At 39.4% G+C, this 16548-nt stretch overlaps 1 protein-coding gene across 2 annotated transcripts in view; it reads right to left on the reverse strand.

Moving 5' to 3' along the window:
- The window catches only part of rab28 (RAB28, member RAS oncogene family), a 34048-nt gene extending 20464 nt beyond the window's left edge, over positions 1 to 13584 (reverse strand). For both annotated transcript variants that reach the window (XM_088294386.1, XM_088294385.1), the window contains exons 1-3: positions 13166 to 13584; positions 5146 to 5242; positions 282 to 370 (exon numbers count right to left, since the gene is read on the reverse strand). In XM_088294386.1, the coding sequence (XP_088150512.1) occupies positions 282 to 370; positions 5146 to 5242; positions 13166 to 13240 (261 nt within the window). In that variant the 5' untranslated portion in view covers positions 13241 to 13584. The remainder of the gene's footprint in view (positions 1 to 281; positions 371 to 5145; positions 5243 to 13165) is intronic.
- Between the last annotated feature and the right edge of the window lie 2964 nt (positions 13585 to 16548).

Consider the following 16548-nt stretch of genomic DNA (forward strand, 5'->3'; position numbering starts at 1 on the left):
ATCATATGGCTCCCGCCAGGAGGTCTGACGAGACTGTAATAATAATCGCAAGCGGAGTCACCGACGCGGCTCAAAACTAATCCTTCCTGTTCTTCCTATTACTGTCCCACCGCAGTGACGAGCGCTTAATTCCCCCATTCCCGAAATTGACTGAGGCCATCACATTGAGGAAGGATGAGGCACCCTTTAAACCATAAGAAAGATGTGACGATTGTTTGTGTGTGTAGCGGTATAAAAAGTGTTGGCATAAGCTTGTGTACATGCACGGTAAGGTGACTTACGTGAGCTCCGTACACGTATTTATCCAGCATTTTCCCTCCCAATGTTTGGCCTCCAATGTCCCACACCTGCAGGGTCACATTCAAATTCCCTAAAAGGAGTAAAAGAGAAATGCACCGAGACGTAACATACAATGGTGCCTTGAGATACGCGTTTAATTCGTTCCGGCGGGACCATGCTCATAACACAAAAATTCTAATTAATGAATAAATACCACAAATGTGTTCCAGCCCCCAAAAATAAATAAATAACATAAAAATGGCTGTAACATGTATTTAAATGAGGAAAAACAACACGTCATAATGGTGTACTACATAAAAACTTACAATAATGAATTAAATAAAATTTGCCACACTACATCAATTAAATGTTGCTCCTCTGGTGTGCCCACCTCAACCACCTGGAGGCAGTGTTGGAAAAAAAAAAAAACAAGAAAAACAGACTGATACAGTATTCATTGAGGAGTTTTAATCCCACTTGAGCAATCGTTGCCTCTTTGCAGCAGCCAGTCGTATTGCAGCAACAGATGTCTTGCCTAGAACTCTAGTGGGATTCATAAGATCTCGACTTTCTCTTCGCTCATCAGCACAAGGCTATTATTAGTCACTCTGGGCAGACAGTCATAAAACGGTGAGTACCGTTAAATTATATTCCTGTATTGTCAGTTCCTAAACCATTTGTGTTCAGTCCATTGCATAAAGGGTTTAAGCACGCAAAATAGTTGCTAATCCCGTAAAAAACAAAATGAAAAATCCAAAATATGGTCTAGACTGTTTTAAGTTGTAATATCACCAGTCACCACTAGATGGCAGACGTGTGAGTTGTGCTTACATTCAGTCTGCTACGGCCCTATATTACAACGTGAGTAAGCCTAATATTTTTTGCAGAGTATTTATTTAACTATATTAAAATTTTAAGTGAATTTATTTTTGTGAAAAAATTTACAAAATAATTACTTGTCGGTTTCTTGTTCAGGAGTTTTCTGCCTGTGTGTGTCATATCGTGCTGCTGCCAAGTCAGGAAGGTGAAGAGAATTATGTGCTGTTTGGGAAAATGCCAATAATTAAACAGAAAATAGGAGGAAAAGAGGACTCTTGTCCTCGTGTCAGTGGAAAGGGAAAGACAGGCTCAATGCGAGAGAGAATGACAGGCACAAAAAAAAAGCCAAACCCAAATAAATATTTTCTTCCTCTGGAAAATGAAAGGGGTGGTCAGAAGAAGGCGGATGAGAGGACCAGACAGCGAAGAGTTTATACTGGTGTTACGCGGCCTGCGTGCTGGGTCCGAGAGGAGCTGTGGACACGGCTGGGCGACTTCCCCCCTTATTTTGAAGGCGAGGAGAGGAAACGTTGAGGTTCACAGTAACTACATCTAGACTATACAGTGGCAATGTAAAGCTACATTGAGGAGGGCGATGATAAACTGCTCTCATCCCCGCCCATCCACCGCAGTCGGACACTCGCTTTATTTGTGTTCCAAAAGGTTCACACTGACTCAACGCCACTGGCATTTTTCTGCGCTTATTCCTTGGGAGGAAACCTCACAGGCCGACAGATAAACCTTGAAAAAGGTCATGCAAAAATCCACACGGATGAGGAAATCATCATCCCTTTTTGGAGGTTTACACGACAACAATCCAGTAAAAACAGAAAGGATTATTTACAGACGGACCTGCATAAACACTATAACGAGATAATGTGGGCACATCCAGAATGCACGTCCTATTTTAACTGGCGACGTGAACTGTCTCAGATTTAACCAATCCAACGTGAACATTTAAAGACCCTCTCAGCAACTCCAAATCTATTTCAGATGCTCTAGTGGGCTTTTCCTGCCATTTTGCACTTCCTAGCAGAAGTTTGAAGGTTTTGCGCTCACACTAACCGGTACACTATTAAAGGTCAAAAGTAACCCAAATTGTGTGGAACGGCCAACCCACAATTGGGCCCAAAAGGGACAGACCCAAGTCATGAATATATCCAGTACATTGGGTTGAGCATTTCACTCAGCATGTTGGGTCAAGATTTTAATCCAACAATCGGTAAAATCTACCCATTAAAGCCACGAAGAAATTGTTCACCAGATTATCAGTGTAGCTGTGATTAAAAACACAAATTTTACTACCAACATTTTCTTAGAAGAAGCAGCTACTTCCCTGTCAGGGGTCTCTACGGCAAGTAACTTGCATGATGTTTGGCACAGTTTTAAAAGCGGATGCGCTGCCTGACGCAAGCCACCCATGTAGCAGCATGCTGCTGGGAATCAGAACGCAAATTCCTGAATCGAAAATTACCGAATGAGCCAATCAACCATCCCCTTAGAATGTTACATTAAATTAATTTCATCCCACAACAAAACCAGCTTCAACCTGGCCCAAGCCCAATTTTCAACCCAAACTGTGGGGGTCAAAATAGTTAACCCAACCTTGGGTAAAAATAACCCAATATGCTACCCATGTGAGTGGGTTAGAAAAACCACCCAGCATTTTTAAGCATGTACTTGGAAATGTTCCTAAATTTCTCCTCCTTGTCCAAAGCCCCAGCCCCTTCCAACAGCAAAAAAAAATAAATAAATAAAAATAAAATTTAAAAAAGTTCAAACACATGATGGTGCCCCCACCATGCTTCACTCTAGTTATTATTATTATTATCTAGTTATTATTTTGGATGAGCAGTGTTGTGTTTGCAGGGAAAAAAACATTTGCAATTATGTCCACAAGCTTCAACCTTTGGATCATAAAATATTTCCCCCACACACGTTTATGAGATTTCAAGTATGTTTAAGCAAAATTTTGAAAGCATTTTAAAAAAAAAATCCACTTTGAGATCTGTTTGCTCCAAAGCAAAGTTTTTGAAGTAATAGCCAAAAAGACATTCTCTATCCTTGTTAACTTGTGTCAAAGGTCAATTTCTCGTGTTGTTAGCACACCTTTCCAAGCAACATCCGCTTGGTTCTATATAAAATGAACCCATGGATAGTGGCCGTATCTCCTGTTATGTCCTCTTTCACGGGATTACCACAGAAAAAAGGCTTTTAAAATTCCAGCATTATTCCCTCACCCTTCACATCTGCTATTGAAAGTATTGTTCTAAAATCTCCTCACAGGGGAGACTGTTATGTGCCCGTCGGCCTCGTCTCACCTCTCCTCGCCTTGGAAAATGTACATTAAATTTGACAAGCTGCGCCTTCATGGCGCGAGGGCTTAAAGGCTAACCCTCGACCCTCCCTCACGCACGCACACAAACACTGCGGCAAAAGATGGTTACAGCTCCGCCGAGACCCAGACGACCGCCCCCAAGCCAACCAAAGGCTGGGTTGATGGTCCTAACAAAGTTCGGGACCACCCAGCTCGCCGAGCCACCCTCCTCTTCCTCAGCTCATCAACACCCAATTCCCCAGAAAATGGGCCCTTTAACAACTTGAGTGTTGAGCCAGTGTTGTTGCTGCTCCATTGATACAGATAAATGTGTACAGCGTTGACGTGAAGGCGGACGGTTTCGCCTTCAAAGGTTCAATAAGAAGCGTACAACAAGAAGGGTTGCCGTGGGATTAAGTCGGAGTTCATATTAAGTCCAGCTGAGCCAGGACGGTACTTACGGTCGGTTCTTTTCGTTCGGTCCGCACCGCAACATTTTTGGGGGTTTAATTCTCCCAAGTCTCACAAGCCCAAACTGACACACAATCAAAACACAATCCGTCGTCCAACTCGCAAATCAGCATAACGTCGACTTTGTGCGGCACAACTTTACTTAATGTTGTTTTATTAGTAATGAAAGAATAGAGACACTTTGCAGGCTTGTGCTTTTGGGGCCTTGGCAGAGAGTAAAAAGTGACATTTTAGACGCTAGGAAATCTCTAGTTCTCATGGCGGCGAGTCATGTTAAAATGTCTAAATATAGCAAGAGTCAATAAATGTTTTATTTTAAAGATCTAATGAGCCTACAGAGCGCAGTTGTGTTCAGCAGGTTTGGCATAAACAAATAGGAACACTCGTGTTTTATATGGCATGGGACAAAAATCGGTTGGATATGGGGATGCACGATAGGAACATAAAACTGCTCGCGTATTTACTCTGCGCTGTGCCCGCAGGATTAGGAGTGAGGCTGGCCCGGCCGGGATGTGAGCTGTCCACCGGCCTTGTGGACTGTTTGCTCTGGAGGGAAGAGCTTTCACAGCGAATAAGTCTGAGAAGTGGCAGACGCGCTACAATGAGGCGCCACCAGAAAAGACACATTCAGCTCGGATCGCTTGATGGGAAGAATTAAGCCGAACCTCTGGCGAGAAACGCTGGGACACGAAAATACCGAGCGCTCCAAAAAAATGATGGGAAATATAAATATGAAATACAGTGGAACCTCTAAGGTCAAACGCAATCTGTTCCAAGATGCTGGTCTTCATCTTGATTTGCTCGATTTTTATTTTTTTTTAAAGGCAACGTTGTGCAATTTATCCACAAATTAAAACATTCTCCAGGTGTCTTAACTCATTCAATTAGTTTTGTCTTGGGAGATTCACACAGTTTGATGACCTGAGGTGGCAATGTGCTACTGTTTCCATTTAATATGGAATTTTGACCATAAAAGCATCAAATGTTTTTGATTTTCACTCAAAGAGGTGTCACTTTATCATCAAATAAGAGTTACACTTGACAGTGTCAAAGAGAGAGGTGGTTATTTGCATCAAATTGTGGCACATATGTAAAAAAGAAGCTTGTGTTTTTAACATATCGGTCTCTTAAGAAGATACAAATTCTTTGGCTGCAACTTGGACCTTTTCTAGTCCAGGCTGAAAAATGATCACAGTGATAAGTAACGTGTGCCTGCTTGATCCCGAGCACTCCCAGATGATTGTTGCTAGGTGTCTCACCTGGAAGGCTTATTCTCTTCAGAAAGAAATCCAGGCCGATGGTTTGTTTGTACTGCTTCCCAAAGGCCTCCTGAGCAAACTTGGTGGCGAGTGAAGTCTGGAACACAGCGGCAAAGAAGGAGAGACACCGCAGTCACTAGGGAGCAACAACATGTCACTGGAAGGTGTTACGTTTTTTGGGGAGGGGGAGTTCGAAGAAACTCTCAGTGCCTGTGCAGAACATTAAAACATATTTATGCTACTGATATGCATAAAAATGTTTTTTTTTAGGTTTGAAAGGGTGTTAACATCACTGCCGTTATTCAGCATCCTCATCCCCATGAGTGCGACACGTCTAACTACTACGAATAAATTTAACTTATGCAGCTTTTCTAAATATGCAAAAAAAAATATATCCATCCATCCATTATCTCAGTGGCTTATCCTCACTTGGGTTGCAGGCGCAAAGAAAATATTTACAATTGAAATAATAACATCTCTATATCACACCTCATGAATTAAGAGTTTCAGAAGCAAAAATGTTTTCCTCTACTTTCTGCTGTTAGTGTCAAGGGCTGATTTGTCAATAACGATTAACTAAAATCGTCCAGTATATACTGCTTTAAAAATTGTCATCTTTTTACCGATTACTCTTGCTTTGGTTCAAAAATGTGGAGATATGCTCAGGGCATGAGCGGGTCTATTCCAGTGGGCCACCACAACAATCAAGGGGGGGAAAAAATCCAAACTGCCTCATCACCTTTAACAGGTGTTAAAATAAAAAAACAAAAAAACTTAACGCTATTATAGCTATAATACGTAATTGCTCGATTGATTGCTTTTAGTGTGTAAATGGAGTCAAACAATGTCACAATGGGCCTGGCATCCATCCTATTTTTCCTTCATGCAGTCCTTGAGGGAAAACATTTGGACACTGATTTAAATGATTACATTCAATAAGATGGACCAAAATAAATGTACATGTATGTGTACTGTATCAAACAGAATGAGGCATATATGCGCAAAAAGTTACAACAGCACAAACAGATTTTACATGGTGACAAAATAGAAACACCAGCATCAATGAATGTATCCATTAAAATGTCTGGATTATTCATTGAAACCTTGGGGAAAGTTAACAAAAGTGATGAGACAAAAATAAAAAAACCTTTTGGGATTTAATGGGATCTTCCATGAATAATGTCCAACTACCAGAAAAAGCCAGCTTTTGTGTAATCCTGCTTGCAACCAATTTGGGGTCTTGACCCTCAAATTGGGAAACCATGTTTGCGTTCCCCCAAGATTTCCTTCATAAACCACTAGTCTAATGCAATTCATCATATCAAGTCATTTTCCTTGCATGCGCCCATAAGCCTTAAGACAGTGCAACAAAGTGTGACGTTCACTTTATTTTTTAAATCCTTTTCACAGACTTGTTAAAAAGCCAAGAACTGAGGCGACGCTGTGCGGATGGAACTGTCAAGTGAGAATGACAAAAACAGGTGTGGGGACGCGTACGTATGCGCGCGCGCGTGCGTGTGCATGTCACGTCTCCGGACTGCAAACCAAATAATTGCCACAAATTAGAAAACCTCCATCACTGTCACCGTTGGGGGACGAAGAAAATAGCTCGTCTGCGGGGAGACGGCTCGGCGTTGACGCGGCCAACTTGAATTCATTTTGATGGATGTGTGGCGGGGGGGGGAAACAGGAAGCATTGGATGTCTATTAGCTTGCCTCAATGTCAACGCAACACCTGAGCACTCGTACGGCAGCAAGTACATTTTTAAGGAACTGAACTGCACCATAGGGGGGTTTGAATGTTCTGGTGACCTAATTTAGCTCCACAGAGTAGTTGAACAACCGCAATAATACTGTTCAATCAATAAGTTTGACAGCCACAAAAAACGTTTGACGTCTGATTTTTTTTAACGATATGTATAAAAAAGCGACAGCGTGATGAGTTGATTTTTTTGTTTTATTGCTTAGATGAATCCAACGAGTCAATGTCCATTTAAGTCCTCCTCACGTTCTTGAAATTAAAACTTAAAATGTCCACCTGCACTACAGCGAACCAGAAATGTCGTCTTCTTCAGTGTTCCGAGATCATTTTTATTGTGTGTGGTCAGTCAGCTGTCAACTTGAATTAAAATCTATATCACTTAACAAAGTCAAACATACTATGTATTTGTAAAATAAAAGACAATTTGAATATTTATTTTAACTTTTTAATATGATTTTTGCTAAGGAACCTCATTGTACCGCGTCAGCACATCCAGGCAGTAGACGCCACTAGTGCCTGACCGATATGGATTTTTTGGGGCCGATGCCAATTCCGATATTTGGCAGGATAAAAACCCAATAACCAATTAATCCTCCAATTTATGGGAAGAAAAAAACATGTAAAATGAATAAAAAACTTTTTTAAATTTCTTTAATGCTTACAACACTAAAGCTGTTACGGCAGTCAGAGTATACCTTGTCCCAAAATATTTGTTCAACTACAAGACAGAAAAATCAGCAAAAATTGGGGGAATGTGAGGTGTGAGCAATATTTGCTTTGAATATAGTTCATGGAGGGTGTAGCTTTAAACATCCTGATTTCTTAAAAAAAAAATTATTTTCTTGCCGGCGGGGCAAATAGAGCAATATATTTGGGCACAAGCCGCCAGGTGTTGCACATGGGCGCTAATGACGTATATTTTATGCAAGATACAAAATATAAATTACAAGAGCGGTATAATTTTCAAACTTGGAATTAGTTAAATCTTCAGTCACAGAGCCACAGCATATAGACCAAAGATCCACAAGTGGCCCTAGAGCCGCAGATTGTAGACCTTTGGTATGGACAAACAACCATTTCAATTGAAAATTTCAAGTCTTCACTGAACGTAAAATGCATGCTTTTGGAAAGTGAGAAGAATCCAGAGTACCTGTGCACTGGAAATGCGGAAGATGGATTCAAAACCCGCCGTCAGCCCTGTGAAGCACATGTGCTAACCACTCACCCACTGTGCCGCCAACCTAATTCCTCTGGACGTTTATTGACCTCCAGATTGTTTCATTCTCAACTTGTAGCGGCCTCAAGAGTGACTGAATAATGACAGCAACAAGGAGACTACGGCTCATTTAGGTAGCCCAAACAATCAGCCGCAACACCAGAATAACGAGCTCGGACAGCAAAAATGAATCCCGCATGCTCGCGCTGGCCTGCTCGGACATTTGTCTTGGCGTCCCAGTAGCTTGGCTTTCCTCCTTTAAACGGAGGGCCTTTGTAGTTTTTTTTTCCTAACATACAATTGGAAGAGTGAATTTGAACGCTGGCGTAATCCTGACACTCCAGCACAGGGTCACCACTGATCCCAATGCCGGGAAATGGGAGTGGGAGAGTGGAGGGGTGGGGGGGGGCGGGTCGACTGAAACAAGAAACTTGGAGAGTAGAGAAAAACAACACAGCGAAGACAGTCATACGGTGCAACTCTTTAAGCTTTCTCAACTGTGAAGACGCAAACGTGTAAATATTTTGTAGCGTATGTACCTCAAATGTTGAACACATGCATTGATCCATCATGTCAAACAGCTAAAAAAAAAAAAATAGCCTCAAATGCACGACGCCAGTTAATAAATATTCACGTCCTTTGTTCTGAAAAGACAATACTGGCTCGATTGCTCCGGCTGAGCGTCTTGGATGGCCAATGGGAACCGCAATGAGGATTTCAGCTACGTCTGAACCATTTTGAAAAACGAGATAACTGCCCTTTTTTCCCACAATATTTTCGATTGCGACTTAATGTCATTTAATTTTATGAAATTTTGAACGAACACAAGCAATGAATATGTCTGTATTACAATAAACTATATAATATTAATTATACAAAAATGTTTCGGGTTTATACGTTAGGCTAACGCCATGAACCATGAATTAACGAAACAGACCATTTGTATGTCCACTTCAGTTTGAGTCGCTGACTTCATCTTTTAAGCTTTCAACGATGACAAATTCTCGACATTCTACAAAACAATTTACTTTCACCTACAACACATTTTAAAACCCCATTCAATTAATTGTTCAGCCCTAGTTACTACAGCTATGGGATAATTTTAGAATAATGTCCTGTTTTGAGGATAAAAGGGAAGAAAATTAAAGCTTGCATTTTATCCGATTGCATGATTGATGAATGAACAATATAATTAACAGATGAATCTGTTATTACAATAATCCGAAATCGCAGCCCTATACACATATGCAAAGCTAATCCTTTGAACCTGTCTGAAATTTGGCTGAGTAAGGCCATGCATTCTATTCTGTTCATGAACTATTTTAAGCAAATTTTTGCCCCAAATTTTGGTCCATATTTGACGATCTTTGGTACATGCGACTCTGAAGGTTCCACTACAAATGCGGGAATCCCTCATGTTTAACCCTGTATCCAAAACTGGCACCTTTCTAAAGGGAACAGCAAATATTGAAGAAAACCTGAGCACTCAGGTGGAAAAATAGACTTGTGTGTAAGTTAAGCCCAGCGTATTAAGGCTCTGGCTCCATGCGAGGGACCAGAAATTTTCAAAAACATCCCACTCAGATGGACAAGCCTTCCCACATCTCGCTATTTTTCTGAATGGACGATCCGACCGCAAGCCAAAACACCACCGGAGAATGGCGTCCAAAATAAACCGATCCGATTGCAATTTGCCGGGCAAATTGACATTAATAAGAGGAGGAGGGAGAGTGGGGTGGCATTCAAGATGTCAGTCAGCAGTCGTGAATCTAAACGGGGGAGTGCAGGGGATGGTGTTTTCTAAACCCGACACACAAGCAGGTAAGTCAGTGATGAGCTGACACCTGGCAGTGGCGGCGGAGGGGTGAGGGTTAATGAAGCGTATCTGCTGGGAACTGATGCCTGTGTGTTCTCAACACCACCACCTTGCTGCACCCTCACGAAAAGAAAAACAAGAACATTTGAGACGTTTTAGAATGACTACATTTTTCTCAAAAAATGTGGCCATTCAGGTTCATGTTCTTTTATGAGTTTTAAAACACCTTTGCGGCCAATAATTTGGGAAACAGAGACTAATATATATATATATATATGTATATATATATATATGTATATATATATATATGTATATATATATACATGTATATATATATATATATATATATATATATGTATATGTATATATATGTATATATATCCATACATATATATATATATATATATATATATGTATATGTATATATATGTATATATATCCATACATATATATATATATATATACATATATATACATACATATATACACACATACATATATTTTTTTTTTTGGGGGGGGGGACATGTTACATACCAAACCAGAGAACAAATCTTAATAAATTCATGTTTGTGCATTTTCTGAAATGTGAATTTGAAATAATGTCCTGTTTTTTAATAAAGGGACAGAAATTGTGTCTTTTTTTTTTAATCTAATCCATCAATTAATCGACAAAATAATGGACAAACTAATCGATTATTAAAATGATCCTTAGTTGTAGCCCTAAACTTTTATACGTAATACATTTTAATTTAATTGTTTTCCGCCTTTCAGAGTTACGACTTTTTGAAGGTGGTACTATCTTGAGAATCTAGAGAGAATCTAGAGGATTAAAGAAAAGGAGAAACTCCATGTGTTGGGATTTTGTCTTACAGAATGGCACCAGTGATGGCAAATGAACAAGCCAAGAGTTACCGAACGCATATGTAATAGACTACTTGACTCCGTACTCTTCATAAAAGAAAAAAATTTGAAGTTGAAGTTGCTTGCTTACAAATGCTACCACAAAAAACATTTAAGCGCAAAATTGTTGAGTTTAACCTTCCTTCACCAAGACAACACAAGGTCAAACTCTTTGGGAAACCCATATTGGATAATAAATGATATAATTATACAACACGGAAGAGTTACGGGCAGCTTGTGCTTGCGGTCCTCCATAATGGCAGACTTGTGCATGAAGTTGCTAATAGTGATTTTAGTTTCCCAACATGTGGCGAGCTAAAATTTCGGCAATAACCAGTAATTTATCGCCAAGGAAAAAGAGCTTATATAGTGTAACTTAAGAGTGGATGGCACGCTACAGCAATGAAATGCAATGTTGCTGTGCCAGCCTGAAGCGGCCTTTTTATTTCAGCTCAATGAAAAATAGACTTCTGGTAAAATGGCCTGGAACTCAAGTATATTGTAATTTTCCAGCATTTATATTAATCCCAGTCACAGTATAGGAAATAATGTTTTATAATGAGCCTATTTCAGAGCAGGCGTTTAAATGAAATGAATGCAGCACTTCAGAGATTACCTTTTCAAGAATTGCTTGGAATAAACAACCTTGTCTGATTTGTTTTTCACTTTTATTAATTGATCAGCCTTAATGGTCAGAGCAAGGGCTGCAACTGGTAAAACCTCTAAGAATTTAATACTACACCAATAATCCCATTGATAAAAGAATTGTTTTGCATTATTAAACCTAATGAAGTCCACATGTAGATGCAGGATTTTGGTTTGTCGGTTGATTTGGGGTGGCCATCTTCACATACTATCTGTGACTTTGAGTGTGTACGTATGAATGTTCTTAACACATGTTTGTTTTGTTCAACAAAGCGATTGAAAGCGTGCCGGCGGCTTTGTCTGCCTTTCACCACTTGCCAGGGGCATTACAATATGCTCTAACTAGCGTTGCTAGGCTACATTAATTGGCAAACATCGACATGTTACCTTGTGGTAATGATTGTAGAAATGCATGTGTGGTAGACATGGCACTTTATCTTCCCTGATAATCGTGAAATGATCCCAAACTTTGGACATTGTCTGTCTTTACAGACACTTTCCTCCTGGCTCTCCGCCATTGCATCTTTCAACTTGATTTTAAACAGAGCAGGATGTGCAACTGCAGCAACCTTACCTTGGAAAAAAATATTCCTAGCGTACTCATACATGGACATTTACTGTAGCTGAATACGTGGATATCGAATACCATTTGAGCATGTATTGGCAGTACACGCGTTTCAAACAGCTTACCATCAAAACTACGCTTTTTTTCCCCCCATACTTATGATTTAGGTATTTTAGACTCGCAGGGGTCACAAACTCCGGTCGAGGGCTCCTTCCTTGCCTATTTTCCATCTCTCCCTGCTGCAACACAGCTGAATCAAAGTGATCAGATAATCAGCAAGCTCTGTGGGAGCCGGATAAAATAGCCTGATAACAATCCTGATCGTTTGAATCCGGTGTGATGGAAAACATGCAAGAAAGTAGCCCTCCAGGAACGGAGTTTGAGACCCCTACAAAATTTAGAGCATTTCTAAAAATGTTTTTCCTAAAACCATATTCTAGTGTGATGCGTTCTTTTAGTAAATTTAATGAACTTGGTTTTTTTTTTTTTGCTTTGCCTTTACATTTTTTTTCATTTAATTGTTGTGTTTAAATTACTTAAATTAGTTTCCTTTAAATGTATTGTGCTTTTAAATGTTGCCTTTAAATGTTTTGTTAATATATGAAGCACATTGAGTTACCTCATATGAACTGCGCTATATGAATAACGCTGCCTTGCCTTAAAATGTTTATAGTTATATCAAATAAATGCTCAAACAGCATGCCGTAATAGTAAGATGAGGTTAGGTAACATTTATTCGCCCCAAAATGGGGAAATTTGTAATTGTGAAGGCAGACTTGTAATCACAACTCTATTATGTCATTGAACTGCACAGGTAAACCGAACAAAATAAGTGTTACGATGCGTTCAAGTGTCCTCTGTAAGCAACAGTTTTCGCGTTAATAACGTTGCATCACGTCTCATCCGGTTTGTCTGCTAACAGTTCAACTAGCACGCTCGGCGTCTGTCGCCATGGTGACGCAAAGAGCCACTGCAGAGTCGGAAGCAGCGGCCCGATGAGCTCGACATACGTCAGAATCGTGGAATTACGTGGCAAAATTAACACGTGCGTTGCGTGTGGACAATTTTCACTTATTATTGTGAAGTGTGGTGAAGTGTTCGCTGTGTGATGCTCACCTTCCCGCAAGCGCCGTCGCCGATGACCACAATTTTAAGCTGTCGGTCCTGGCTGTCCTCCTCCGAGTCCGACATGACGCCACCGTGTGCTCAGCCAGTGTCTGCCAGAGAGATAGAGAGCCCCCCTCCGAGCGAAGAGATACCACGATACAAGGATGAAAATCCAAACTAGCTGGATAATAATCACTGAAGGATTAGCGAAGCGTCGAATAAGCAAGCGGGCGCCATTTTGACTGTACCAACGCGAACGTCAAACTCGGCTCGGTCCACTCAAACACTTAAACTGATGAGAAAAAAAGAAAAACGTTTGAAACTGATTACAGTCGAGCATTAAAACACACACAAGCGCGCTCAAATAGACATTCGTTTCTCGGTGGCTATCGTCACAACCGCGTGGAAGCGTAACCACAGCTGTGAGCCTACAGAATGGTCGCGTCCAGAGTGTGACGCGCTTCGACGTTGCTATAGTAACAAAGATCGGCCTGAATCGAAAAAAACTTCAAGAAAGCAGGAAAGCAGGGTAAATTTCTGCGTTGCCTCGTGTTTTATATATCACGAATATAAAATACATTTTGTGGCAACGTTTATGACCTTTTTGATTGTATTACGTAAAGCATTTCTGAACCACCGTTTCTCGCTGTGCTACTTTCCAAACTGAACTGTAAAATGGGAAATAGCCCAACAATGCTTGCTTCAATCTACGTATTTGTGTCTCCCATGTGATTTCTATAAGAAATAATACAATACAAATAAGAAAAATCAAACACCAGAATGTTCAACCACACCACATAATTTCATCCCACCAACGCCCGATGGGTTAATGCTAACATAGATGGGCTGAGGAAATTACCATAGATGCTACGGTAATTATAAGCCTCAACCATCTTCTAGTTTAACCAGCAATACATACAAATAAAACACACAACAATACTTACAGGTATAAATTCTCTGTGCGCTGAGGTGAAAGGACATCCAGTTGTTGAGCAACTTCTCTGTCTCTTCTTGCTGTCCAGCTCTCCGTTGTGTTTTTATTTTATGGTTGATTGTTTAGCTACCTCTTAGTAATTATGACAATAGACAAGGATATACACTTTGAACATTTAACAATTTGTATCAACTTTTATTGTCCCATATAATGTACAGGGCAAAATGGTGAATGAATGTTTGGCCCGTCTGCCACACAGGTCTGAGATTTGGAGTAAGAATCGTTTGTTTCGTCTTCCTGTGTGGCGTTTGTGCGGTTTTTTCTCTCACATTGGAAAAACGTGTGTTGGGTTGGTCAAATACTGCGTTCTAAATTATCCATAGGTATAACACTGAATGAGACTTGTTTAGTATTTTTGTCTATACCTATACCTTGTTATTGGCAGGCAATGTGTATGCAGCTTTTTGCCCAAAGTCAGAAGGGCTAAGCTCTGACTCACCTGTGACTCTAATGAGGATAAGGTGCATTTAAAAAAAAATTTGAAAAAATGTAATAATCTCATGGCAAGACAAAACTCAGTGGCTGAGAAGTAGGGCTGCACAATTAATCGACTCCTAATTGGCATCACAATGGAGTAGAATTCAACTTTTAATTAGCAAAGGCTGGAATTTAAAAAAAAAGATGTTTCATTTCAGTAGGGCGGTAGACTAAATTTTTACACGTTTTGTGAAATGTAAAAAGTTGAAGTGCTAGAGCCCCAGATTTCTTTGCATTGTTATAATCAGACTTTTGACCTACTGATTTACATTCATGCCATACTTGTTCGATGGAATTTTGTAAAGCTGTCATAGTAAACACTTAAAAAGTGTTTAGTCACTTAGTAACAATAAGTGAAGTGTGTAAGTAAACTCTCATATATCCTATTTTATGATTCATTTGACTTGATTTTAGCATAAACCTAGCCTGTAAGCCAAAACATGTACAGGTATGTTTTACAAATCTGATATTTCTTGTTTCAGTACAGTTTAAAAATTAATTAGAAGAGGACCTTGAAAAAAATGATGTCATGTTAAATCTTAAAATTGAGGGGTGGAATCGCAACTAGATCATTTTCCAAAATCATTGCGCAACACATGGCAAAATTTTACCATTGCACTCATTCGTGCCGGTTGAAGTCCAATAAAAGAGTTTAATAAAAAGAGTGCTTGTCTCTTCCACTTTAACGCACTTTACTCTTCCATTCAGGTTGAAGGTTGACCGTTTGCACCTGCATCTCTCAGGTGACAGAATGATTCCCTGCCAAATTCTTATGAGGGGATAAAACATAAAATGACAGATTCAGAATACTTGGAGTATTTTTCATTTTCCATTTAAGCATAATGGTGCTATTCAGCCAGTTTAAACCCATGAGGAAACAAAAATATGAAACAAAAGTTCTAATAGCATTTATTTAGAGATACGATGCGGACCAAAACAAATCGATTAACCTGACAAACAGGCCTGCATGTGTGTCTATCTGTATTTGTTGTCCTATATTTGTTTTATGACATCTGCTTAATGGGAAGTGTCAGCAAGACGACTAAAGTAGAATTTTGCCAAATATAATCAGGAAGTGGGTCAAAATAAATCATTTTCAGACCATGCATGTTTGGATGTTGAAAACAGAGGGCTATTTATTGATGTTATGATATTTAGTAAATTTAAAAATAAAATCCCACAGCAATTATCCCTCATGACTCATACTTCAATCATGTCGGAGTTGAGAGATTTCAACTTTTTAAATGATAATGTATGTAACAGCAAGTCTTATGGTTTGTTGCAACACAGAAGAAGATATATATTTAGTTTCTGTGGTCCTTATTCCTGCCATTCAACTTGATGAGAATTCTTTTAAACAGTGTTTTATTAAAAACATTGAGAACTTGAGAAATGCACCCTCCATGCATGTATTTCTCTTCTATGCTATATGTGAATGATGAAGAAACATAAATGCTGGGGCAGGAATGAAAAAAAAGTTCATAACAAGGCTATACATATACCTTATTGAAGTGAAGTGTCCACAAAGGGAAGGCTTTTTACACGTAAATGGTAGACCATGGGTATTTGGTTTTTAATTCCAACTGTATTTCAACCCAAATTGTGACAGTTATAAATAATTTCATAATATGATCCTCATGGTTGCTTAGTATCGAATAAGCACATTATGGTAGAAATATAATTGGGTTCTGCATCTAAATAAACACTTTTTTTAATTAAATGCTGAACACTATCTAAAATCAAAATGACAGCCAATTAATTTTAGATTTAAAAAAAATGTTTTCCTGGTTGTTTAAATGCTTTTCAAGAAATTGGACCCCCAAATCAAAATTGCACCCACACCAAAAGCCACATTTTTTTTTCAATCTCTGCTCATTTGATCATTTTCGTGCCAGATTTCCTCTTGCTTATTGCTTTTGTA

Source organism: Idiotropiscis lumnitzeri, chromosome 4, assembly GCF_059441095.1.
Source record: "Idiotropiscis lumnitzeri isolate Australia: NSW breed Sydney's pygmy pipehorse chromosome 4, RoL_Ilum_1.0, whole genome shotgun sequence".
Taxonomy (NCBI): Eukaryota; Metazoa; Chordata; class Actinopteri; order Syngnathiformes; family Syngnathidae; genus Idiotropiscis; species Idiotropiscis lumnitzeri.